Source organism: Colossoma macropomum, unplaced genomic scaffold, assembly GCF_904425465.1.
Source record: "Colossoma macropomum unplaced genomic scaffold, Colossoma_macropomum, whole genome shotgun sequence".
In the NCBI taxonomy this organism is placed as follows: domain Eukaryota; kingdom Metazoa; phylum Chordata; class Actinopteri; order Characiformes; family Serrasalmidae; genus Colossoma; species Colossoma macropomum.
The window spans coordinates 1,132,285-1,159,311 of record NW_023496043.1 but is presented as its reverse complement, the minus strand read 5'-3'; the positions used below and the strand labels follow the sequence as shown (position 1 = coordinate 1,159,311).

Sequence of the window (27,027 nt, the reverse complement as noted above, 5' to 3'; positions counted from 1 at the left end):
CTAATTATCGAGATAAACTTTGTTACTGTAATAAAAGTATGCTTTTGTGAGCAGTTTGTAAATATCGTCTGTACTTAAAGAACACTGACCAACTGCACACTTCATTAAAACAAGAGCATAATTATTCGTTTTTAACTGAATCTACTGAAGGACTGCATGTGAAATGTTTAATAAAAATGACCATACTCAGAGTTTATGTATCATGAATTTTTTCTTTTGCTATACCATCTAGTCCTACAGAACACAAGTCAATCCATTTTCAAAACTTTAAAATAAATTAATATGATGAATATAAATGAATATAAATTGATGTGGACCAATTAACATGTACGTGCTATTTGCTCCATTATAATCTTTGTATTATTTCACTAATTACTGCCGCTATTCGTGGAACTGTACCACAAAGAATAATTAAAATTAAATGCACTTAATAAAAATTCACCCCATGAGCATATTAACTGAATCAGTTGGTGTAATTCACAACCAAAACGGACAAGACAGATATTTGCTTAACCTCAGACCTTGTATAAAATGTGCATTAGCTGTACACTCTGTATACGGATGAACACTATTGCTGCGTGTGAGCCTCTGTAGGATGGTATGACTCATCTGTACTGCATGAGTCTGTCATCCATAATGCATGTGCTTTTTTGCTGTGTAGCATGCTGTGCTTAGGGAGGAGCGTGTCAAGCCTTGATAAAACAGTGGGAAGGTGCTTCACTGAGCTGAGGGTAGAAGCTGCCTTTTAACACTGATCTGAGACCAGTTTGCTTATAAAAAAAAGCCTAATCTGATTCATTGCAAAACAAACAGCATAAATGGCCTTACGGCTGTCACTATGGATTATGTTAGTAACTCAGTAATCTAGCAACTATTTTGTTCATTGGCTTTTCAAGAAAGGCAAAAGAATAAAAATGGACTTAACCAAACAATAATAAACACTAATGCTAAATACTTGATTGGACGCATGCACTAGCAAAGCCTATACATAGACTACAGCCTATAAGTAGAACATATATTTTGCTAAACATGAATGTAATTTATAATGTATATTTTGGGTCAAAATACCATACATTCATGTCCCACACCTGTGATTTCAGTCTTCAACTGTAAAACATGCAGTTACTGATTTACAAAAATACATGTTTCAATTAATATAAATCTAAAATCAAAACATATTTAAATAGTTGATCAGTCATTTATGCACTTTTTAATAAATATGTCTGTCCCACATTTACACCCTTACTGCAGCACTGACCAATTGACCTAAAATAAGATTTTTTTCAATGTCAAACAAATCTACTTTCAAAGAAAACACAAGTTAGGTAAAGATAAATTAACAAAAGTGTGGGAAACCTAATCTAGGCCTCCCTGCATTCACAAAAAAAACAAAGTAAATATCACCTTTTTTGACTAAACGCGTTTTACACATCCTTACTATAATGTGTTTTGAATTATATATAAAAATGTTCATGTTAAACTAGAATATATTTGAAGTTGTATGTCAAAGCAAATGTAACAGGTCATGTTGTTTGCCATTTATACTTAAAAACAGCAAAAAATCTTTACTGTGGCATGACCTTGCCATAAAGCTACACTTAACTGCACTTCTAACCCTCTACAAAACATATTTTCTATTAATGCTAATCCAAGTGATTCTAGTCCCAATCTGAACATTTTCTATATGTTTATATATCGGCATCTATGGATATGTGCATGAGAAATATCAGCATCAGTCCATTTCTAATATTTGTGTCATTGAATTTAATCAATTAATCATGACAGCATTATGGTCTTAGATCAGGGTGGGAAGTGCAGGGCAACATCTTCAGACGCACTGACAAATTCAACTGAAATCCTATATGTTCAAGGGGACACATCAATCAATCTGGCACACAGAGACAGATAGAACGAGGGAGACAGAGAGAAAGAAACAGAGAGACAGATAAATTAAAGCAATATGTCACTTCAATTATACTCGAAAAAGCAGAAATTCCTGGTTTACACATTGCAGTGTATCCAGAGCAGACATTTTGTGAAATTCTGCTCAGGATTATGACAGCAAAACTGCTAGCTGCTATGAATTCTGCCATGTTGTGTAAATTCTGTAAGTTCACTGTAGAACTGGAGTGAGACTGATTGGTTATGAAGAAACAAGGGAGTCAATTCTGCCCCCTCATGTCCTCTATGAGTATGAACTTTGCTGTGAGGCTGAAAGTAGCTCAGGAGTTTCTATGTAAGTACTTATATTAGCCTATATTAAAAATCAATGACATGTAGGTATTTATTTCTACCAAATTCTACACAGATCTCAAGCCCTGATTTTCACTCCCACTCCTCTATGCCAACAGTCTTTTGAGCAACTTATTTATATTTACATTTTATTTGTGCAAAAGTATTTAATTCAGCTCCTTTAATGTGCATCCATTGCTGACTCTTGACAGCCTGCATAATCTCCATAGAAAAGAACTGATCAATTCAATGGGACCCTCTGGGGCTACTGCACATGAGCCTAAGGTTATGATGCCCAATGCCAAGTGTCTGTTAGAGGGGATAAAGCCCCCCAGCATTGGGCTGTAAAGCAGTGGAAATGTGTTCTCTGGAGTGATGAAGCTCTAACCAGTACCTTTAGGGTGAGCTGGAGTGATTCAGAACTAATCATCCAACATCAGTTCCTTGACCTCACTAACACTCTTGTGGCTGAATGCAATCAAATCCTCACAGCAATGTTCCAACATCTAGTGTAAAACCTTCTCAGAAAAGGCTGTTACTCCCTATTAACACCCTTTCTCAGAAGAAACGCTGGATGAGCAGGTGTCTACAAACGTTTCAGGATGTTGTGCCAATTCATTTGCCTCATGGCCTTGATTTCTGTGCTACTACACCACCTGGGCAGATAGCAATACCCTGGGATCTGGGAAAGAGGGTTTTTCCAACACAAGCCAGTCATATTCTTATTTAATATCCAATACAATTCCCTACACTTAATTCCAAACTCTCAAAATCCAATCTAATTTATATTTACAGTTTGCACCATGTTACGAAAAGTATTTAATTCAGCTACTTTAAGATGACTCCACTGCGAAACTGTATGGCTCATTAAAGAAGAATATAAAATGTGTATAATGCATACATAATACATATTTTTGCCAATAACTGTGCTGGTATAATAGATTTTATTTATTCATGTGGAAAAGTGGTACATATTTGAATCAAGTAAATGTAATGTATTTAATGTATTTTGAGTGTACTATATGTGAGCTGAAAGGATGAGAACTGCTAGCACTGTCAGTGAAGCTAATTTGCTAATTAGCCTACTTGAGCTGCGGTAGTACAAACCTACTTTAAAAAAAAAAAATCAACAAATTACTTTAAAACCTGTTAATTATCAAATAACACTCATGTTAGTGGCAACAGCTAGCTCACAGCATCCTTTATCTGAAGAAAGCTGGACAGGGTTCTCTCCGCTAAATGTAAATTTACCCCTAAAATCTTAGCAGGCTAATGATTCTAATAATAGCTGCAGGCTAATATCAAAAAAGTCACCTCATTTAAACTTGGTAAGAAGCAGCCAGCCCATATACTAGGCTAGTATAGTTACCTGTTTCTACCACTGAATTTAAAGCATCTGAACAAAAGCTACCCGCCAATAACAATAAATACAGTTTAAACATACTGTTTTACTCAAACCATCAAACTTAATAAAATAATTCAAAAATAATTCATTGTCTGAACTAAATTATCACATACATTTCCATTCCAAGCAGAGTTAGTATATACATTCAAAAAAAATGTTCTTCAAGGGTTCTTTAGTAAAAGCAATGGTTCTATTTAGAACCATGTGTTCTATAAAGAACCAATTCATGGTTCTTTGCATGGTTCTTCAGATTGATGTAGAATGTGTTGTATATGGCTCTATATAAGACCTTTTTCAAAATGCCTCTATATAGCACCAAAAATGGTTCTGCTATTGTTGTGATGTCAAGCTCATAAAAATAGAAGAAGCCTCCTATAAAATAATAATAAATTGATGACTGATTTTTAATCATTTTAATAAACTGTTTTATTAGTTTAACCACTTCCAAACCTCTTCTCGAATAAGTCCAGTATTTACAACCACCATTCAGTTTTTGCTTCAGCCAATCATTAAAGGACCAATATCAGTGAAAAGCACATTTTCCTCGTTTCTTTTCAAAATAATAGTTTGATGCAGCATATAAACACTGTTAAAGTCTCAAAACGTACCCAAGTCTCAAAATCTCTAAAAATTGCTCCCCAGTCCATACAGTCTATATATGGAAACTAAGGTCCAAAACAGCCTGCTTTGAAATCATTGTTTTTGTGATGTCACAAAAACAGTATATTTACATACATCTGCCCATAAAGCCTACAGTAGTTTAGCTCTATCCATTAACAATCAAGTTATAAAGGAGTGTTTCAGTTCCAGACTGCTTTTTCAATGAAGCACAATAGAGGTCAGCCAGTCTGAACAGAGCTCATTTACATATAAAAGTACAGTAACAAAAACAACCTGTTTAAAATGAATGAATATGAATAAGTTGGAAAATTGTCATGTGAAAAATAAATTATCACTACTTTTGGTATAAATATATTTCTATACGTTTTAAAGTTGAAAAAATAAAAAACAAGGAAAATACAGGATATGAGCCCTTCAAGTTGCATAGTTATACTTAGGGATGGGCAATATGTCAATATTTTTCTAAGCTTATTGTGGAAACCGTCAGTACTTAAAGCAAAATGACTGACTGCATGCTTTATTATAAAGAGAGCATCACTGGTCCTGTTTCACTGGGTGTAGTGCAGTGCTATACGTAAAAAGGCTAAACGAAATTCATCATATTCATTATTCTGATAGTATTTTTTTCTGTTTCAATTTTTCAAAACTTCAAACTAATTACTTTGACACATATTGTGTATCATGAAAATGTCTGCAAGTATCATGATTCATATTTTTGCCATATCGACCACCCCTAGTAGTAATACATTCCATTCTGCACTAGTTCATTCAGAAATTCTGCTTACACTTTCTCAAATGGCCTAATACTTTTGCACACTGTAAAAAATGGCTGCTTCAAATTTAAGTAAGTTAAGGTGCTTTAAAATGTGGATTTTACTGAGCGTCACAAATGAATTCACAGATCTTTGTTCTGTTAAATTACTATTTAAGGTTCAATGAACTCAAAATTTAGCAGCCAGATTTTAGCTATATTTTCAGTTAGTACATAATTTTACAGTGCAGTAATGCATTTAAGATAAAGACACTTGCTATGTCACCACAGATGCTCCAAAGGATTGACCCACTGTGCTAACATGAAGACATGAACATTAGATACCTGGTTTATGCTGTGTAGGCAGTTGAAGATCATGCAGCCCCAGCAGAAGAATCAAGAGTCAGAAATGTCCTCAGGTAATTGGCCTTGTTAGCAGTGAATAGCTACAAACCCACAAATCCCACTGGTTCTTCTGTGCCAGGTCAGTGTTGCTGTTGTCAAAAACGGGTTCACTCCAGGTGCTAAAGGCACAGAAACCTAAATGCAAGCTGATACGGCCACGCCTTCAAAACTGCCAGCACAACCAGTCCAGAGAGAGGAAAATTCCACGCTTGCTTCATAGACAGGTAGGTAGTCAGCTGTAAAGTGCAAGTTGTGCAGTGTTATAATGGCTTTGGCTGGTGAGCAGACTACAAGTGGCTGAAGACTATGTGAAGCTTCAACGGCCTCATCATCCCTCTAATCTGACGGGATTGGGATTATTATAGGAGCAAACAGGGCCTTCGCTAAGTGGCGCTTGCACTACGCTAACCCCCCCTTGACTTCCACACCTACCTGCACACATGCTGCTTACTTCCCCAGCCCAAACCCTAATGCCAACATGGTTAATCAGAGTTACTCTTGCACGTACGCAGCATACGAACGGCACTGCAACCTCCACCCTAATGTCAAATGAGTTCAATCAACAATTGCTATGTACAACAAAAAAACTATGCAAAGCTGCAATACGTGCCCACAAACAAGGAAGAACTTCTCATCAAGATTACAAAAATGGAAAGTATGTTCCAACAAATTTCCTAGCAAAAAATTATGCAATACCTACATGTGCTTCAGGGCAGACAAATTGCCATATTGCAATTTCATTGTTTATATGTGTAATTATAATGCAACTGCTATAAGCCTTGCAACATAACCTGCTGAATGCTTGGTGTGACATAGTTAACGCTTTAAGGTCGATGCAAGAACGTAGCTACTTCTGTCATTTAATGACGGGATTTCTCATTAGCGTTGCGTATCATCCTGTCTCGCAAAAATATGTGTATTATAATAATAATAATAATAATAATAATAATATTTTTTTATTTACATAGCACTTTTCATGCCGGTGGCAGCTCAAAGTGCTTTACAGACAGGTGATAAAGCTTAACAGTAATAAAAGAAACTTTGTATATTAATGGAGAATTATAAGAAAGACACAGATCAAATCAATATTTAAAAGATAAATACCAAGAGATGTAGAGTGTTAATTAAATGCTAAGTTAAAGAGATATGGTTTTAGATGCCTCTTAAAAGTGTGCACTCCATTTTTGTTGTTTTTTACTTTTCTGCATACACCAGTTGCTCTTTGCATTAGAGACGTAATGGTACACAGAAGTCACGGTTTGGTTCACACCACAGTTTTGACATTACAGTTCAGCACAAGTTCAGTACAACAGGAAAAAAGCAACAAAAACCCCCAAACGCATAAGGCTAGGTATCTTCTCATCTATTTGGAACAGACAGCACTGCAAGTTTCAGTTTGTTCAACCTAGTGTTGTACAGTCGCCCTGAAGTGTTTGATACAGCCTGTAGTGTATTAAGCAGTCAAATGTAAAATGTACACAGTGAACATAAACTCTCACATAGCTCGTATTTTATGTAGGACTGATAAAAAAAAGGTAACAGGTCACAATCGGCTGCAACACTGAAAAGCATTTCTTATGTTATAAAAGTACAAAATAAATAGAATAATAAAAAATAATACTTTATTTTAATTATTAGGAAGAGTAATGGAGTACTTCAATTTGCTCCACTTAAGCAAAATTTGAACCGCAGCTAGTAGAGAGGGACGGCAGGTACAGCCACGTAGCATTTTGCCAACTAGCGCAACAGTGGATGCAGTGGACAACTTGCGCTCGATCACCGCTTTTGAACGCGTGTAAAGGGCAGGGACCACGGATTGGCTAATGTGCGCATGGGATGGAACACTGTAACGAGGCTCGAGCACCTCTAATATACGTAGTTGGGCCCCTTGGGCTCCAGTTGGACACCACTGCATAGAGGGACATAGCCGATGAAATGTAAATGCCAAATGTTTTAGTAATGTTTTCGGCTGACTTGCTAACAGCTTGCAGCTTAAGGTTTACAGCTTATGAACTCACGCTTGTGAAATTTGGTTCTGCATTATGTTCATCACTCTTCGCACATAGGCTATCATGTATTCTCGGTACGAGTGCAAGCACCGAACCGTAATGTATGTACTGGGATTAATACACGTACTGTTACACCCCTGCTTTGCACTGTGTTACAATTTCATGAACTGACCAACAGAAATGGGCTAAAATCACTTGAAATCTTGTCACATGAATTTCCATTATAAGTTAAGAATATTTTTTCCAGACCATCCTGGAGATATGATGTTTGGTTCCAACAGCGATGATATATTTGATGAATAGAAAATTCTAAAGCTGAAAATTCATACATTTTTATTCAGTTTGTCTCACAACAATTATTTTATCCCTTCAATGGCCAGGGCCCTGTAGTTACTGAATAATAAGCCTTAGCATGTAATAGGCCTGGGATTTTAAGGGGTTAAACAAGCAACTATTTATTTATTTATTATGACTATTTGCTGTAACTGTGATAATGTCACAAACTGATTTTCTAAGTATATTATGGATATTGTTAATACTTAAAAAGAGAGCATAATTAGTCCTGTTTATTCAATTTAGTGTAGCATGGATAGTAAACTGCTGAAAACAAATAGATTCAGAGTTTTTTTATTATTGTGGCAGCTGTCACAGGGGATGCTGCCTCTCATGAGCGCAGAAGCTTTGCTGTGCAAAATGCCTCACGTGTGGCTTGAAGAGACTCATGGGACACAAGTGCACATAGTGAAAAGGGACTGTTTATGTTGTTGATTCACATTGCATGTCGTTGTTCCTTGGTGAAAGTGTGCATGTGTTTATTTGTTAATCTATGCCGGGTTTGGGGGCTAGTTAGAGTGGGTTTCTGTTAGTAAGTGTGAAGAGAAAGAATCGGGCTAGGAGTGACCTGCCTCTCATTTTCAGTTGCTTTTCAAGAACAAACTTTAATGAAGAGCATTTTTGAGCAGAAATTATGGCCTCAGCTGACTCTTCTTCAGAGCGACGCCACACTGTTTCTTACATGTACTTTGTCTGTTCCAACTGATCAGATGTCAGAAAAAATAAATATTGTGATCATGCAAAGTGACAACCTCGAAGAATTTTGGCCACATCGACCACCTCAGTCATGCATCAGCTGTGTTTTATAGTTACTCTTACTAGGTAAATCAATAATACACTTGTACTGATCTGAATTGTGCTCGCATGAACTCGAATGAGCTTGCATTCTCACTCTGGGGGAAAAAATTCACAGTGCATCCAACAATAAAAAGACAACCCTGTGCATCTTTTACACTGTGATAGAAAACACAGTAGAATACAGAAACGCCTGATTCAACACGCTTACACATTTCACTTTGGCCAACTGTGGCACACACCGCATCTCCCCTGGTCTTCTCCAAATTCTCAGAACGGATCGCCAGCCAGATGCTTGTTTTGACAGGCTTACAGATTTTGACAAATGGCACATGAATTTTAATGGCCCATTCCGAATTCGTTTACAGAAAAATTGGCCCTATGGTCATATTTTTGGGCCAATTTTTATGAGCCTGAAATTCACACTGTGTGGGCCAAATAAACCTATGAAACACATTTCCAGTACCTGCAATATAAATAACACTTCTTGCAAAAAAACATTTGCCTATTTTGATAACATAAATCAGGAAAAGTGCTACATCTAATCTGTCTATTTAGCAGTTTACTTAGTGTTACGTTTAATTATGCTACTCTGTTTTGATACAGGTGTAGCAGCAGTGTGAGCACCTCATTATAGCCCACAACAAAACTGTCTGAAGTTTAAGAAAGGAAATTTACCCTAAAACCACAGAGCTCATGAACTAGCAGTGTGGCACACTATTCAGTGTTTAAAGGGAAATTCCATTAATTTTTCAAAATGCTGAAATTCATTCAGAGTGGTGTGATGTGAAACGCTCCACTGTAGAGAAATTTATTAATTCAGAAATGGTCACAGTGGTGGTGATAGGAGCCAAACGTCTGAAGAATTTAATGCATTTAATGAATTTAATCATGCAGGAATTTTCTAAAAACTGGTGGAATTAAGCTGCAAGACGGAAAAAAAATGATATGGTGGTCTTTGTAAAATATGGCCTGGAGTTCAATTAATAAAAAATAATCACATTTAAATAACAACTGCAATACTAGTCAGAAAAACCTTAATTAGATATTTTCCCCAAATCTTTCAACCCTAGTTGCCAAAAATGTCTTTCAGGCTAATGAAAGTAGGTGGGAATTTACAGTTGCTACATAACATCAGTTTTAAATTTACAATGCTATGCTACTGAGCTGGACTATGGACTAATGAAAACTTGCCAGGTTTGAAATGATAATGAATTTTCATGTGTACAAAATAAACATTTAATGATTAATAAGTGTTTCAAATTTCTTTACTTTTGACAGAACTGAGTGCTACATTATATTTACACAACTGTGGGTGGACCATGAAGAGGTCAGTTGTTGTCTCAATTTGAGATGACCGTACAGTGTCCTGCTTGTTATTGTCATAGTAACAGAGGCACTCCTATATAACTGAATCCCCCCCTGCCTCCTCTGTTAGATCACTGCATGTCATGTGACTTTGAAGAAGCTGAAGCAGCATTATCTCCATCCCTGCCTGATCCGCATCATCTGGCTCAAGCATCTAAAGAGCTGACCAGTCTGTGTGTGTGTGTGTGTGTGTGTGTGTGTGTGTGTGTGTGTGTGTGTGTGTGTGTGTGTGTGCGTGTATGTGTATGTGTGTGTAAGAGAGAGATAAAGAGAGAAAGGTGAATTCTTTGAGGTGTTCTCCCTCTCACATATGTACATGAATGCACACAAGTACTGTGCAAAAGTCGGAGACCACTCTTCATTCATTTAATTTTGAGTCAACATATCCTTTAAGTGCAGGTTATTCATTTTTCAGGAGACATTTCTGAGGAGATATGATAGATATATGATAATGCACTTAGAAAAAGAGGTTCCAAAACTGGAATTCAGAAAATGATCAAAAGATACAGAAAAAATGGTACCCCTAACAATGAAGCCAGACCTGGCAGACCATCAAAACCGTCCCCATCAGATAAACAGCACTTTAAGCTTTCATCTTTGAGAGAGAGGAGAAAAATCAACCTCCACTCTTGATTCAGATCTGAAAAAATCCACAGGAGTTTCTGTCCATCCTTCCACTGTGAGACGACACTCAACACTATGAGACTGAAAGGATGTGTAGCTGTCAAGAAGCTCTTACTGAGAAACTGAAATAGACAAAAAAGAACAACACTTTCAAATCAAACAAAGAAGCTTCTGGTGTTCTCAGAACAATAGACCTAATAACTTGAATTGTGAGAAGCAGAAAATGCAACCAACCTCTAGGACTAAACTTTAGAGGTGTGGAAAAATATCCCTGCAGATTTCTCTGAAAAACTGAAAGCAAGTGAACTAAAAGTCTCCCAAAAACAACAGTAGCTGTACTAAAAGGACACACCTAATACTGAAGAAGTTGATATTACACTTAGTCACTGAGGTTTGTGTGCACTTTTCCTTTGAATATTTGTTTTTCTGTTTTAAATGAACGGTGGTCTCTGAAATGTTGCACAGTACTGTTTCTAAGCAGTGCTAATGGCTGGCACATATCGGACACTCATTTAGCCCAGTTGTCTGAAGAGAGCTGGCATTTCAGAATGGCATAAACACACACACACACACACACACACACTTGTTAATCTTGATTCTCAGTTTACAACGGCTGCATGAGGAGCACCACCCTGGATTAGTATCTCTCGCACACTCTCTCTCTCTCTCTCTGTCAAACACACAAACACACATACACACACACACCTGTTCACAACAGCAAATCCAAACACACAGATATCATACCGATACAGCAAAACAAAGCAAATCTACACACACACAGATACCTCTCAGCTTCAGCTGAATCCTCCACTTGTTCTCTCTCAGTCTGTCTCACTCTTTCTCTCTGTTCTCACTCTTTTTTTGTTCTCACATTTTTCGGGAGTACGGCAAAACCTGTTGATCCGCTGTCCGACACGTCAACACACCCTTTACACACACTCCCTGCTGTTCACACACCTATACGCACAGCGCCCGCTATGGGGTTGCCATAGCAACCACGAGCCATCCCTGAGTCGACGGCGCTGGGGTATAAAGCTGAAGTACGCCACGCGGCATATAGGAGGAACATGCGTGTGGAATATTAATAAGTCTGTGTGTGAGAGCCAAAGAGAAAAAATTACAGAATTAGAATAGAATAGAATATAGAATTATATATTTTGTTGTCTATAGGATTAAAGTACATTACACACACACACACACACACACACACACACACACACAGACACTTTATTACACCTTTATTTCACCTACCTTGTATCTACAATCATTGTACATGTCAAGTCCCCTTATCATGCAGGTGCACTTTGCAGTTGTACAATTACAAACTGTAGTGTTTCTCTGCATAATTTCTTAGCTCTCTTTACCCTCACTCAACAATGGTCAGGACCCCCACAGAATAGGTGTTTTTACACACACACACACACACACACATACACATGCGGTGAGGGGGTATGTATAGTTACCATCCAGTACTTAGTTTGTTTAATCAATCTTTTATTAAATTAAATCAGCTGCTGCTGGTGGAAATAAACTTTATTTAATTCATACAAAGGTTAGAGTGTACCACTGCTGTCAGAACAAATCCTCGTATCTCCATTTTTGTCTTTTATCAGTTTTTGACATAATTTGAAAACGCCTCTTGCCCTTTACATTGGGTGTAAATTTCATGATGAATGGACCAAAAGACATGGAACAAAATTATTTGGACAAAAGTTTGGTTATGTTGACTTACATTAAAAGTAAAGTAGTTTTTTCCTTCTTCTGTAAAGTCACCATTTACAGGACGACAGTGATTATGTGTGTGTGTGTGTGTGTGTGTGTGTATATATATATATATATATATATATATATATATATATACACACACATATATATATAAAAATCAAGCAACAGTGATACTGTTGTAGTTTTTTCATTTTTATTTAGACTCTTTGTAATCCTCAGCTGCCCTTTACATTGAGTGAATGATTCATGTGATGTTTTCTTATAACAGTGACGATGTATGTATGAGTGAATGAAAATGTGTGTGAGAGAATGACAGTGTGTAGGGGTCTTTAAAACACTGACAGGTGGGTGAACATTAATGTGGTGTGAAACGGTGTGGCCGTGTGTGAAGTGTAATGGACATGTGGTGTTTATATACGGAACACACAAGTGCACATGCTGATGGAGGACTAAATACAGAGCCGAGTCCCTCAACACAGATTCCTGTATGATACATTATATCACTACCTTTTAAGACATTTACTGATACAAAACATCTTCACAGTGCAAGTTAGTTTTACCAAAACACTACTTGACACCTACTTGTCTTTATTTATTTATTTTTACATTATTATTATTAGTAGTAGTAGTTTTGTATAGCTCAAAAAAAAACAAAAAAATAGTACCAATGAAGAATTAAACATTTTATTTATCTCATGCACTCAAATACGTCAATATATTCAAAGTCTTTTGAAGCTGTATTACAAATGATATATTATTAATGACAATAAAAGTTGGAATCTCTAGTCACCTCAAGATTTAATCTAATTTGATGGAGGATGTCGAGATGTGATTATTCATTTAGATTTTTTTTTAAGTTCTTCAGTGTACATGAGTATTTTGTCCGTATTCGTCCATCGGCATCAATTCTGGTGAAATGAAGCTATACTTTACAACTTTGTATGCTTAATATGTGTATATCAGAATCACCAGTCCAGGTCATGGACCAAGCATGCTAACCAGCTCACTGACAATAATAAGACTGACAACGGAAACTGTGGTATTAAATAACAAATTGTTGTTAATACTTGGAGATACTGAAGCAATTCATTCAGTGTTATAAAGGTACCATATTTTGATGGGCAGTCTAGTCTAAACAGAGCCTAAACATACAGCAGAGAGACTTTAAGTATGACTTCATACAGCACACGCACACACGGAGAGATAGAGGGAGGGAGAGAGAGAGCGACTGGCCACCTGTTTAAAGGGACAGAGAGAGGGTATATTCAAGCATGTGTTAACACCCCATCTACTGGTGCCACACAGATTTCCTTTCACACATGTGTATGCATATGGCACAACTGCTGGAGAAAGGTACTGAAACAGACACACTTAAATATCTCTACTTTCCACACACAAACACACACACACTCATACACACACACACACACACACACACACACACAGTTATACACTCACACACACACACTGGGGTGTAACTTCAGCAGGCATGTTTAAATCCTTTGAAACAGAAACTTTTCAAATTTAAATCAACTTGAATAGCTGCGTCATTATTCATCCTAAAACACACTCACCCACTCACACACACACTCAGATGTGTGTAATGTCATGTTTGTAATAACGGGCATGTTTAACTCCTTAAAAACTAAAACATTTGAAACAGATTAATGAACATGAATAGCTGTCTCATTATTCACCACACACAAACACACACACACACACACACACACACACACACACACAGAGTTACTTTCACTTTTGAAGCAAACCACAGACAAACGCTTTTTCAGAATGGTCTAGCTCACAACTTTCATTTACAATAGTCTTGTTCACAATACTCCATTACTACAACCTAGTTTACAAAACTCATTTAGAATAGTTTAGTTTATAACATTCATTTACAAGAGTCTAGTTTACAAAACCTATTTACAATAGTCCATTTTACAAAACATTCTTTTACTATATTCTGTTTTACAACACTCATTTACAATAATCTAGATTACACAACTCATAGTCCAGTTAACAATACTTATTTTCTATAGTTTATAAGCACACTTACAGAAGTCATTTACAACAGTCTGATTTAAAATACTCATATACGATAGTCTAATTCATAACACTCAAAAGTCTTGTTCACAATCTTCATTGTCAAAACACATTTACAACACACACCGACCCAACAAACACCAGCAAACCCTAATGTTTGTCTGGTGTGCCATATCTGTGTTCAGCTGTCCCCCATCCACACTGTTCTAGAATGTTCTTCCCCATTCACACTGTTCTAGAAAGTTCTCTCCTATTCACACTGTTCTACCCTATTCACACTGTTCTAGAAAGTTCTCTCCTATTCACACTGTTCTACACTGTTCTCCCCTATTCACACTGTTCTAGAAAGCTCTCTCCATTCACACTGTTCTACTGTTCTCCCCTATTCACACTGTTCTAGAAAGTTCTCTCCTATTCACACTGTTCTACACTGTTCTCCCCTATTCACACTGTTCTAGAAAGTTCTCTCCTATTCACACTGTTCTACACTGTTCTCCCCTATTCACACTGTTCTAGAAAGCTCTCTCCATTCACACTGTTCTACTGTTCTCCCCTATTCACACTGTTCTAGAAAGCTCTCTCCATTCACACTGTTCTCCCCTATTCACACAGTTCTACAAACTTCTCTCCATTCACAGTTTTATGCTGTTCTCCCCTATTCACACTGTTCTAGAAAACTCTCCCCATTCACACTGTTCTACACTGTTCTCCTCTATTCACACAGTTCTAGAAATCTCTCCCCATTCACACTGTTCTAGAAAGTTCTCCCCATTCACACTGTTCTACACTGTTCTCCTCTATTCACACAGTTCTACAAACTTCTCCCCATTCACAGTTCTATGCTGTTCTCCCCTATTCACAGTGTTCTAGAAAGCTCTCTCCATTCACACTGTTCTATACTGTTCTCTCCTATTCACACAGTTCTAAAAACTTCTCCCCATTCACAGTTCTATGCTGTTCTCCCCTATTCACAGTGTTCTAGAAAACTCCCCCCATTCACACAGTTCTAGAAATCTCTCCCCATTCACACTGTTCTACACTGTTCTCCCCTATTCACACTGTTCTAGAAAACTCTCCCCATTCACACTGTTCTCCCCTATTCACACTGTTCTAGAAAACTCCCCCCATTCACACTGTTCTCCTCTATTCACATTGTTCTATAAAACTCTCCCCATTCATACTGTTCTACAACGTTCTACCCTATTAATGCTGTTCTAGTATTCTCCTCCATCCAGTCAGAAAGGAAGCAGCTCAGTTTAAGTAATAATAAATACAAACAGAACAGACAAAAATTGGCAATAATGGTAAAATCTTATTGTGTCTGAACTATCAAAGGCAGCTGAATCCAACAAGAACAATCATTCACTCTTTCAGGTAAGGATAAAATAACCAAGCACCACATCAGCACCAAAATGTGACCTAGAACAGTAATGTTGACTGCTATTTTAGGATTACCACTTTGGAAAGAGTTTGCTGTAAGTTCATATAAGCTAGTTAGGAAGCAAACACTAACACTATTAGCATTTATGCTAGCCTCCACAGGAAGAGAGTATTTGCTCATATAATAAAAGCTTTGCTTGATTCTGCACGATTCTGTGTTTATGTAGACATTTGTGTGTGTGTATGCAGAACAGTGCAGCGCATCGTTTCATATCAGCCAACCGGTTATGCTCAAGTTTCGGTTTCTGTTTGGGTCAGTTTTTGTTTTCCAGTGCGCAGTGTAAACACATCCTTATAAACGGAGAACTTCTTCATTAAATACTGCAATAAAATGTAATTGTGTGGCTACAGCATGTTTAGAATTACATGACAAAAAATTAACCACGCAAATCTGTCAAGTTATCTACCTGTGAAGATCAAAGTGTAAGAACAGTGGCCACCTTGGACTATAACAGCTCTTTATTTTGCTATTTCATCTCAAAACCACTGAAAGCTTTCTGGTTTTTCCATTATCTTAGCTAAATAACTCACAGGATTAGTACAAAACCCTGTTTTACCAGTGTACTCAATACTGGCACTATTCACCTGGAAGTACGTTCTTTGCCATTGTGGCACAAAGATGATGTTCCCCATCTACTCCTTTTACACTGTTCTAGAATGTTCTCACATTTATCTTGTTCTAGAGCATTAATTATTTTTCACTGTTGGTGTTTGTTAGGTTGGTGTGTTCCAGTCTTTATAATACTGATTTACAATATTCTACTTGACTGTAGTTATTTATAATCTAGTTTACAACATACATTAACAATAATCTGGTTGACAGTATGAATTTACTATAGTCTAGTGTTCTATACTCATGTACTATACTCTGGTCTACAACACTCATTCACAAAAGTCTGGTGTACAATATTCCTTTAACATAATCTAGTTTACAATACTCATTTACAGTAGCCCAGTGTACTGTACTCATTTATAACAGTCTAGTTTACTATACTCATTCATAATAATCTGGTTTATAATATTCATTCACAATAGTTTAACTTACAATACTTATTTGGTATAGTCTACTTTACAGTATTCATTTCCAGTAGTTTAGTTTACAACACTCGAATTCTATAGTCTATTTTACAATACTCTGAATAGTTTACTACACTCATTTATAACAGTCTAGTTTACAATTTTCATTCACAATAGTTCAGTTTAAACTACTTATTTCCTTGTCTAGCTTACTATAATTTTATAATTTTGTTTACAATACTTATTTACTATAGTCTTGTTTACAACACTCATTTACAATACTTAATTACAGTAGTTTAGTTTACAATACTCAAATTTCTGTAGTCTATTTTACAATCCCCATTTATAACAGTCTAGCTTACTATACTCATTCATAATAGTCTAGTTTATAATACGTATTAAAAATAGTTTTGCTTGCAATAATTATATACTATAATCTATTTTACAATACTCATTTATAACAGTCAAGTTTGTAATATTAATTTACAATAGTTTAGTGAACAATATTTATTTACTAATATAGTTTACTATACTCATTTATAACAGTCTAGTTTACTATACTCATTCATAATAATCTAGTTTATAATATTCATTCACAATAGTTTGAATTACAATACTTATTTGGTATAGTCTACTTTACACTATTCATTTCTAATAGTTTAGTTTACAACACTCAATTTCTATGGTCTATTTTACAATACTCATTTATAACAGTCTAGCTAACTATACTCATTTCATAATAGTCTAGTTTATAATACATATTAAAAATAATTTTGTTTGCAATACTTATATACTATAATTTAGTTTACAATACTCATTTACAACAGGTTAGTTTACAATACTCATTTTTAACAGTCAAGTTTGTCATATTCATTTACAATATAGTTAACAATATTTATTTACGAATCTAGTTTACTATACTCATTTATAACAGTTTAGTTTACTACACTCATGTATTATAATCTAATGTATAATACTCATTTACAACGATTAATTACAGTAGTGTAGTTTACAATATTCATTTACAATATTTAATAACAGTAATCTAGTTTACAATACTCATTTACAATAGCTTACTACACTCTTGTATAATAGTCTAGTTTACAATATTTTTTTACAATTGTCTAGTTTATAATACTCATTTACAATAGTCTGACTGGAATAAAGTTACACAAAACAGCAATCACTGTAAGTAACTAATAAGGAGTAAAAATAGGCTCTGCTGCCTCAGTACAGAGCACATCTAACAATTTAGCTCATAATGTGAGAGACAGTATGTGTATGAATGTGTGTGTGTGTGTGTGTGTGTGTGTGTGTGTGTGTGTGTGTGTGTAACAAACACACATCTGCTGTTCTCATCGGCAGTGCTACATACACCATGTGCACAGTGACAGGATTTCAGGGAATCAGGTGACACGAGATGACGAAGCTGGAGTCTCATTCACACCATGCGTCTGATATCACACACACACACACACAGACACACACACACACACACATACATATGACCTGTATCTCTCCTGCTCGTATTTTTCCTCAATTTGTTAGCTAACACACTTGCAGACAGTACAAAAAAACACATTGGCATGTACTTAAACCAATTATGGACCGTGTAACAAAAGCAGGCTGTAATTTTATTATTTATTTGAATTATTACTCATTCACAGCTCACTGAAACAAGCAGATGAATTCTGCTGAAAGCATAGACTCTGAACTATCAATCCTAACAATGCCAGTGTTTCTAAGTACAAGAGAAGATTTTTTTATGATTTGGATTTCATGAAAAGTTATTGTTGTGCATACCGTCTTGTTTTGCAGCATGAAAAAACTTCTTTTACATTTTTGTCATGTTTGTCATTGTTTGAGATCAAAACAAAGAGGCAGCAGACTCAAACCTATCTATAGGCTACAGCGTGTGAATGTAAACTCACTGTTTAGCTTACTACTTAACTAAATAGCTTTGATGTCACATACAAATCTCAAACCACTTCTTAAACATAATTTAACACCAGCTGTACTTTACATTGTGTGACCAAACAACAGAGCAACAGAACTGATCCAAAATCACCTGCAATAAAATCACGTTACATTCATATGCATTCTAAGTTAAGGACATTTTTAAATTTCTGCTTTAAAGCTTCCATCTCAGAGATATGAGGTCTTGGTACCACAGCAACTATGTGTAACTCGTTTCATAATTACATATAGCAAGTAGTATAAATAATACAGTACAAATATACTATAAATAGTATTGCAGGATTAAAGCAATTGCTCCCAAATTCAAAGTGTTAGCCCTCTGTTCATAGCTGTAATTTAATATGGGCTTTTTTAAATTCCAGAACTTTAATGGACTATTATTATTCTTTTGCACTTTTTGACTCTTAACCACAGAGCACCTTTATTACACACTCCATAACCCCTCTAGCTGCTCTCTCCAGTCTGAAATCATTTGAGTATAGTGTGACAGCTGCTGCTATGCACAGTACTGTGCAAAACTCAAGAGCCACCCTTCAATTTACGTAATTTCCAGTCAAAATGGCCATGAAGTACAAGTCATTCCTTTTTTAGAAGATATTTCTGAGGAGTAGACATAAGATAATTCCCTTGCATAATGAAGATAAAAGTCAAAGGAAGATAAGTGAAAGAAAACAGGAGTTTCCAAAATTGGGGTTAAAAAGATTATTAAAAGATACAGAGAAAATTAACTCCTAACAACCGTGCAAGAACTGACAGGCCACCAAAACTGTCCCCATCAGATAAACAGCACTTTAAGCTTTCATCTTTGAGAGAGATCTTGCTTCAGATCTGAATAAATCCACAGGTGTTTCTGTCCATCCTTCCACTGTGAGAAGACAACTCAACACTATGAGTCTGAAAGGATGTGTAGCTGTCAGGAAGCTCTTACTGAGAAAAGGAAATAGACAAAAAAAACATTTTCGAATCAAACAAAGAAGCTGCTGGTGCTCTCAGGACAACAGACTGACCACCCCAGAGTCCAGACCTCAACATCATTGAATGTGTTTGATTACTTGGATTGTGAAAATACAACCGACTTCTAAGACTGAACTTTGGAAGTGTGGAAAAATATCCCTGCGGATTTCACTGAGAAACTGAAAGCAAGTCTCCTGAAAAGAATGGAAGCTGCAATAAACACAAAGAGGGGAATCACTAAATACTGACAGATTTGATAGTATATTTAGCTATTTTCTGTTAAGTGTATGTTTTCTGCTTTCTTTTCGCTTGATTTCTTTTCATTTGAAAAACGAAGAACGTGTACTTAATGGCTGTTTAGACTGGAAATTAAATAAACGAATGGTAGTTTCTGCCTTTGCACTATACTATACCTTACAGTATCAGTCTCATGCGCATATATAGGGATGCTCAAGTGTTTAGACCTTATACTAAAACACACACACACACATTTATACATCTTGCCAAGATGTGGGCAAGATGTACTGTTGTCTTAAGAAAACATCAAAACTCCATGTTTTTGCTTTTGCAATTTTTTTCACCATTTAAAAACACCAGCTTCTCTATGTGTCTATATGTAATAAGGATTTTCAAAGCCTGACCCTACAGCTGACTCTAATCTCAACCTCAGTAGCCAAAAAGAAATGGTTTTGCTCTTTCAGTTTTACAAAATGAAAGCTTCTATAAAAAGCAGTTTACAAAGTCAAGATCATTTTGTTGGTTCTGCAAGTTAGTACTGTGTTTCTCTGGATTTTCTACAAAAATTGGGATATTTTATGTCCTCAAAACTCACAAAAACAAACACACAAACACGGATACGCACACACAGAGCCAAAAGAGCAACCGATAGGCTCTAGGTGCACCACACACCACGTGTGGATCTGGCAACCTGCTGCTGGAGTAAACGGCACACGTTCAGACGGAGTAGAGTCGCCTGGACTGAGTCCACTGAACACAGCAGCGGCACCAAACGCCCCCAAATAAAAACAGCTTCTCTCTCTCTCTATCGATCTTACTGTTCCATTAACCTTTCAGTAGAGATGGGACGGGTACCGTTTTCAATGATATACCGTAGAATACAACCCATTGATAACTGTTTGGCAACTTGTTAGGCTGTGAAAGCCATAGCAGAGAGAACTGGTGGTGTTCTACATGTTCTACTATAGGATTTTTTCACCCATGTAAAAGAACAAGAGCACTGCTATTTATAGAGGACGAAAAATGTCAGATTTGCTTAAATTATAGCTGACATTTTGGTGTTAAAAAGGAATACACAGGGCTCAAAGAAAGGTCTGTACATGTAGTATCAAACCTATAAAAGTCCAGTATAACATATATATATAAGCCTAAATCTGATATGATCTAATATAATCTAATAATAATCTAATATAAGCCTAAACTATATTGCCTGTAGTGAAATGATATCATTGTGTATTAGTATGTTTTGAAGTGCTGTATATTTTAGTGCTGTATGTTTTAACAATACTACAATAATCCTGATTATTTTGGTGGCTGATATCACGGTGGGAAATTTTCATATCACCCCACGCCTAAACCTTAAACCGTAAAGACTGGTCAGTCTTTAACGACGGGTCAGTTCCTCACTGTGTATCTGCATAATTCACATGTTCGTTTCAAGGTAACTGAAAAATACTGAATAACACTGAAATATATAACATTGATAACTGAATAATAAGCCTACAGTTTATAACAACACAACTTTCTTTGTCTTGAATTTTACTGTTTCATGTAACAGTTTATTTATCATTAAAATAGTCTCTCTCTCTCTCTCTCTCACTATCATATAAAAGGTCTTTCTCTCCTTCTACCAATTCAACTCTTTCTTGTTGTATTTCGTCTGCTCAGCTGCCAATTTTACCCTTTCATAACATCCTGAAAACACACAATTAATTTTAATGTGTGCAAAACATTCATTTCTTGACTGACTGTGACAGAAGCAGAGTCATCCAAACCTCCATGCTTAAAGTAATGATTTATCCCAGAGAACAAATAGGGAAATTATAAGGAATAATACAGATTAGGATGAGAACAGCCTCAGAAATCCTGTAAAGAAAGATGATAATGAAGAATATAATTGCATGAACTGATTCTGTTTCTCATACTGATACTGGTTTTAAATGAATGCTGTTAATTAAGGCTCAAACAAACCAGAGACACATTTAAATTACTAAAGCAAAATAGCTGGTGTCTAAGTAGACAGATTATATTACCTCTGTAAATTAAAAGCAGTCAATATAATAGTATTAATAAAATTTATAAAATGAATTAAATAAAATCCAGTAGCAAACCTACAAAACCAAACATTACAAAACAGTTTCTTCTATGAGATTATAAGCTTATAACAATGAGATTCAACTGTTACTGATAACGATCATAACACAAACCAAATATGGTAATTTAGGACTGTTTTGTTCCATTTATAATTTATAATTTCAATAAAAACAAAATCTCTAATGTCTGCACGAACTATTAGCAAAAATGTTATTGCACGCCCTTTGAAATGAGATGGAAACAAAAAGACCACTGTCTGATGTCAATGCCACCTAAACAATATGAATGATAAATATTTCTTTCCATTTCATTACTGTCTTTTTGTTTAAGCTCTGTTTTTCAAATGTAGGCAGATGCTTTAAAGCCAATCATTTAATTAAAGTAGAGCAGAACCCACTAACCATGATGCTTCAAAAGAGACAAAAGAATGCAAAATACATCATTTATCAGCATCTAATTACAGGGAAACTGACATAATATATACGCTTCCTTTCATTTTTTAATTATTTTATTTTATTCCATTTTTTGAGCATGATTATGAACGCCTGAGTAATTAAACAGGGGTGAAAATAAATGTACTTTAGAGGATAACACTGAAATCATATGTGTGAGAACACTGACCAACGTTATATTGCCTCACTATAAAACTGTAAGCAGGACTCTAAGGAGTAAAACAAATGTTTCATGCACAGAAACATCAGCTGATTGAGCTTTTGGCAAATCAAAAGATTTTATACATCTTTATTAATACTTTAAATTTTATTCTGTTACTATTTAAAGGGCATTTATAAGACATTTCACTCTCAGTGCCTTTAAACTAAATATCTACTGCATCCTCAAAGTGATTTTCCCCAAATACTGGCTATCTGTACATTTCAGTAATTACCTGGGAATGTTTTTAAAATGTTTAAAGTTATATTTTAAGTAAAACCTAAAGGATAAAATCGTGTACCTTGTCAAGTGTTTTACTATGTATATCAGTCAAAAATATACAGAATCACAGCACTGAAACTGGCCTACTGCTTTTTATCAAACATAATAAGGACCAGAGTAGCACTAAAAACGATTTAATAACCTTTCAATATAAATTTCAATCTATTTTTTTTTGAACAATAAAAAATATTGAGAACCCTTAAGCTTGTTTCTGCTTCCTTAACAAACTGTGAACATAAATCCGTGCAGACGGTTTCATATCTGTCCATATAAAAAGACAAATTTGTATTTATGCTTGCTCTGAAAGCCTGGTGACGTTAAATATGTCAGGTTGTAACTTCACGTTAATGACAGCCTAATAAACAAGAACCTAAACAGATCAGAGCTCCGCAACAAACCTTACGCAGGCACGTATTCCTTTAACTCACTTGGCGTAGCCCCCATATGGAGAGCCATATAGCTACGTAAAGCACGTCGTCGTTTGCCAAGGCCAGCATTTCACTCCGTGTTTCCCATGTTTGCCCCCCTCTAAAGTACCCTCAACAAGGCTAGAAACGCCATGTTATGAAACGGTGGCACATTATGGTCACTGCTCGCCTTGTTCATGCAGTCTGAACAGTGGTGTTTTAATGAAAAGGCGCTTAACCAACCGCCTCATACGTTAGCTTGCAATGCTAGGTTCCCTCAGAGCTGATTTGGCAAAGCTTCAGCGAAGCCTCTGAGCTTTAGGGGCCTTAATGATTTTCCTCTGACCACACTATGAAAATGGCAGTCCACCTCCTGTCTGTGCGTGTTAATGCTCACATTTATCTGCGTACAGATCCACTTTAGACAGCACAGGAAAGGGTCACTTTGTTTAAAAGGGAAGCTACGGAGCGAAAGAGCGTAACAAAAAAAAAAATAATAACAACCAAATTGAAGAGAGGTCAAAATGAGGCGTCAGTGAGACAAACTAAAAAATACATTCACAAGCAAATATGGCCATGTTTTTTTTTTCTAGCCTACCTATTTGCTTACCTAGCTATACACTTTGTTTGTTTATTTATTTATTTATTTATTTACTGGAATGTGTCTCAAGCACGACCCTACGAGCTACGTGAAGAGGGGGTTATGACTTTTTTTAGCCACATACTTTTATATTTTTTATTTACTTATTTATTTGTTGCTCTCCTTATTCTCCCTCACACGTATACAGACATGTATCTGTGAGCTACGCGAAGGTGAAGGTGAAGTCTTCGCCAGTCAAAACAGACAGACAAACCGCACATAATATAAGTCTATGGTACACGTAGAAATCCTCACGCGTTTCTAAACAGCCATATAAACACGGTTTGAGGATGAAGCGCAAACGAAGGCCCTCCCAAGACACCATGAAGCCAACAGGGTCTCCCACCTCTCAGCACCAAGTCACTAGTCTGTGGACTTCAGGCCACATAAAGCAACAGGAAGTGTCGAGCCACTTGAACTACCCTTATGAAGCACAGTATGTGAATTTCTAACCCACAAAGACTCCAGTTGCCTAAACATGAGACCTTATTCAAGGTAGTCACTTAGTGCTCTTTTTACGATCTGGCACCTTCTTAACCTCCAAACATCAAACAAAAAGTTGTTCGTAAACAACATTTTCCGTTACATAATGAGAGCTTTTGGACACACATACAAAAAAAAAAACAAGAAAGAAAGAAAGAAAGAAAGAAAAAAAAACCCAACGTGCCTGACACCGAGCAGGCCCAACTTCCAGCAGCAACATATAATAATGCACTTCAGCGTGACAAAACATGACCAAGACATATTTATTTACCTTAGCTTTTTGGGAACAGAGTAGTCAACCTCGATCACCTTTCCGTGTAACTCGGCTTTCCCTACAAGAAAAACAATGAGCCAATTTAGGAGAGACAAAACAAAAGATAGGAACGTATTCACTTCTGTTAATTATTATTATTATTTATATTTGGAAAAATAAAACGTTTTTCTGAGTAAGGAAGGAGAGTAAACACAGGAACGTATGGACTATTGTTTATTTATTTATTTTTATTTTTTTTGTAAAATGAATCCTTTTTAGAAGGAGGGAGACAAAGTACAGGAACGTGTGGACCAAGTTTGGGACTTTTATTTGGAAAAATGACGCCTTTTTCAGAAGCACAGGGACCAAATACAGGAACGTATAGACCACTGTTTTGAAATTTAGCCTCTTACAGTGATTTGACGACTAGCTTTAAAAGGTATACGCATTTTTAAAAGAGTTAAACTTGACATTTGGGGTTTCTACGAGGCTTTAATAACCTACAGGTGAAGGGGTAGCGTTTTGCAGACCCTTCCTAGCCAAGGTGACTGATGTTTCTAGAAGAAGGGGGGAAAAAGAGGCGCCAAAACAAACGAGATTGCCAACGTGTGAGGAGAAAAGTGTCGTAAAAGTGACAAATTGGGCCATTTTCTGTCCATAATCGACCGTATATAATTTTCCCTGACTGGGTGAAGGAACGCCTGAAGTCCACAGCGAAACCAAAAGCTCTAACGAGGTGACTTTATCTGTGATGACCTCAGGTGTTTTTTCTCCTTTTTAAGTGCTGGCGAGGGAGGGTGGTGTTGTTGTGGCTCGTGAAGCGTAAACTGTGGGCGACTAAATCTTGTATTTTCTTTTCTTTTCCTCTTTTTTCCCCACCACACACTCTTGAGTTCACAGCACGGGCCTAGACAGCAGCACCAGCGCCGTTTTCACTTTGACCCTCACCTTCCTTCTCTCGTCTCTGTGCCCTGAAAACCCCCACCGTCCATTTCTCCTCGCTTTACTCGAGCTGCACATCACCTACGAGCAGACCACCTCGTAGTAACCTAGCCTGGCCTTTGGACTACGGTTTCGTGCCACTGTCTTGGCCTGGGCATGTGCGAGGTCCCTCCAAAAAATTCGCGACAAAAAATGAGCGAAAAATATAATTATGCCAATCCCGAGGCACTGGGGGGACCACCCAGTCATCCTAAACTGCGCTTGCTTTTGCTTCTTCCTCGGCTCTTGGGGGGCACAAACATTAGGAGAACATGGCATGAAGTTGGACCTTGTGTGGTGGAGATGGGGTGGTTGCATCATGTTTTTTACCTAAGTGATAACAGCGCTGATAGAAAGGCTAGGCTGGTCCACCTTATTCGAGCTGCTACTCACTGTACTGGCTGCTGCTGCTTCATCCGAGCAGAGTTTTTGCTTAGTGCATTAGCCTTCATAGCAAAAGGCAGGTCAGTCCCAACGCCGACCCAACGTTACCTACACATAAAGAGTGACATGAAGAGCAATTAGCGGAAAAAACCCTCCTACCTGACAGCGTCTCTATAGCTTTTATGGCCCACTTCTGATCGGGGAAATCAACGAAGGCGTAGCCGGACTTGAGTAAGACTTGGTCGGTCACAGGCAGCTCTCTTTCCCCGAAGAGCCGTTTCAGGTCTTCCACGGTGACCGAGGGACTCAAGTTCCCAACGTAAAGCTTGTTCATGATCCACCAAGGCACGAAATGATTACAGAGGAAAAAAAAATAAACAAACGTAAAAATGTGAAATGGACAAAAACCCGAAATGTCTAACGGTCGGCAGCCTCTTCACCGTTAGAACGAACTTTCCACTAGCTGCTATGACAACGTGCTCGCGTGAGCAAATACCAACAACAAAATAAAGGATGTAAAGAAAGAAAGAAAGAAAGAAAAAAAAAGAAAAGCAACAATCCGGTTCAAGGCCCCCCCTCCTCCCCGGCATCAACTTGTAAATCACTTTGTGTGCGAGTGTGTGTCTGTGAGAGAGAGAGAGGGAGAGAGAGGTTTACGCTTCCACACGTCACTCGTACTGGAGCTGCCTACAAACCTGGAGGCGCCGCCTCATTAAAGAGAGGGGAAAAAAATAAATTAAATTAAATTAACTTAGAAACACACCTTTACCCTCCCTTTCTCTGTTAGAGTAAACCGAGACAGACGTGTGGAGAAGACTAAGGACGGCAAATAAGGGCAGGAGAAGAAACGCCTATTTTTTTTGGACACACCTATTTCGCACCTTGTTTTCTGTTAGAAGATGAATCACACGCT

The 27,027-nt window shown here is 36.8% G+C and overlaps 1 protein-coding gene across 1 annotated transcript in view; it reads right to left on the bottom strand.

Moving 5' to 3' along the window:
* Window positions 1-26,746, bottom strand: part of igf2bp2b (insulin-like growth factor 2 mRNA binding protein 2b) — a 66,095-nt gene extending 39,349 nt beyond the window's left edge. Inside the window, exons 1-2 of the mRNA XM_036564901.1 lie at window positions 26,274-26,746; window positions 24,768-24,828 (exon numbers count right to left, since the gene is read on the bottom strand). Coding sequence (XP_036420794.1) covers window positions 24,768-24,828; window positions 26,274-26,448 — 236 coding nt within the window. The 5' untranslated portion in view covers window positions 26,449-26,746. The remainder of the gene's footprint in view (window positions 1-24,767; window positions 24,829-26,273) is intronic.
* Between the last annotated feature and the right edge of the window lie 281 nt (window positions 26,747-27,027).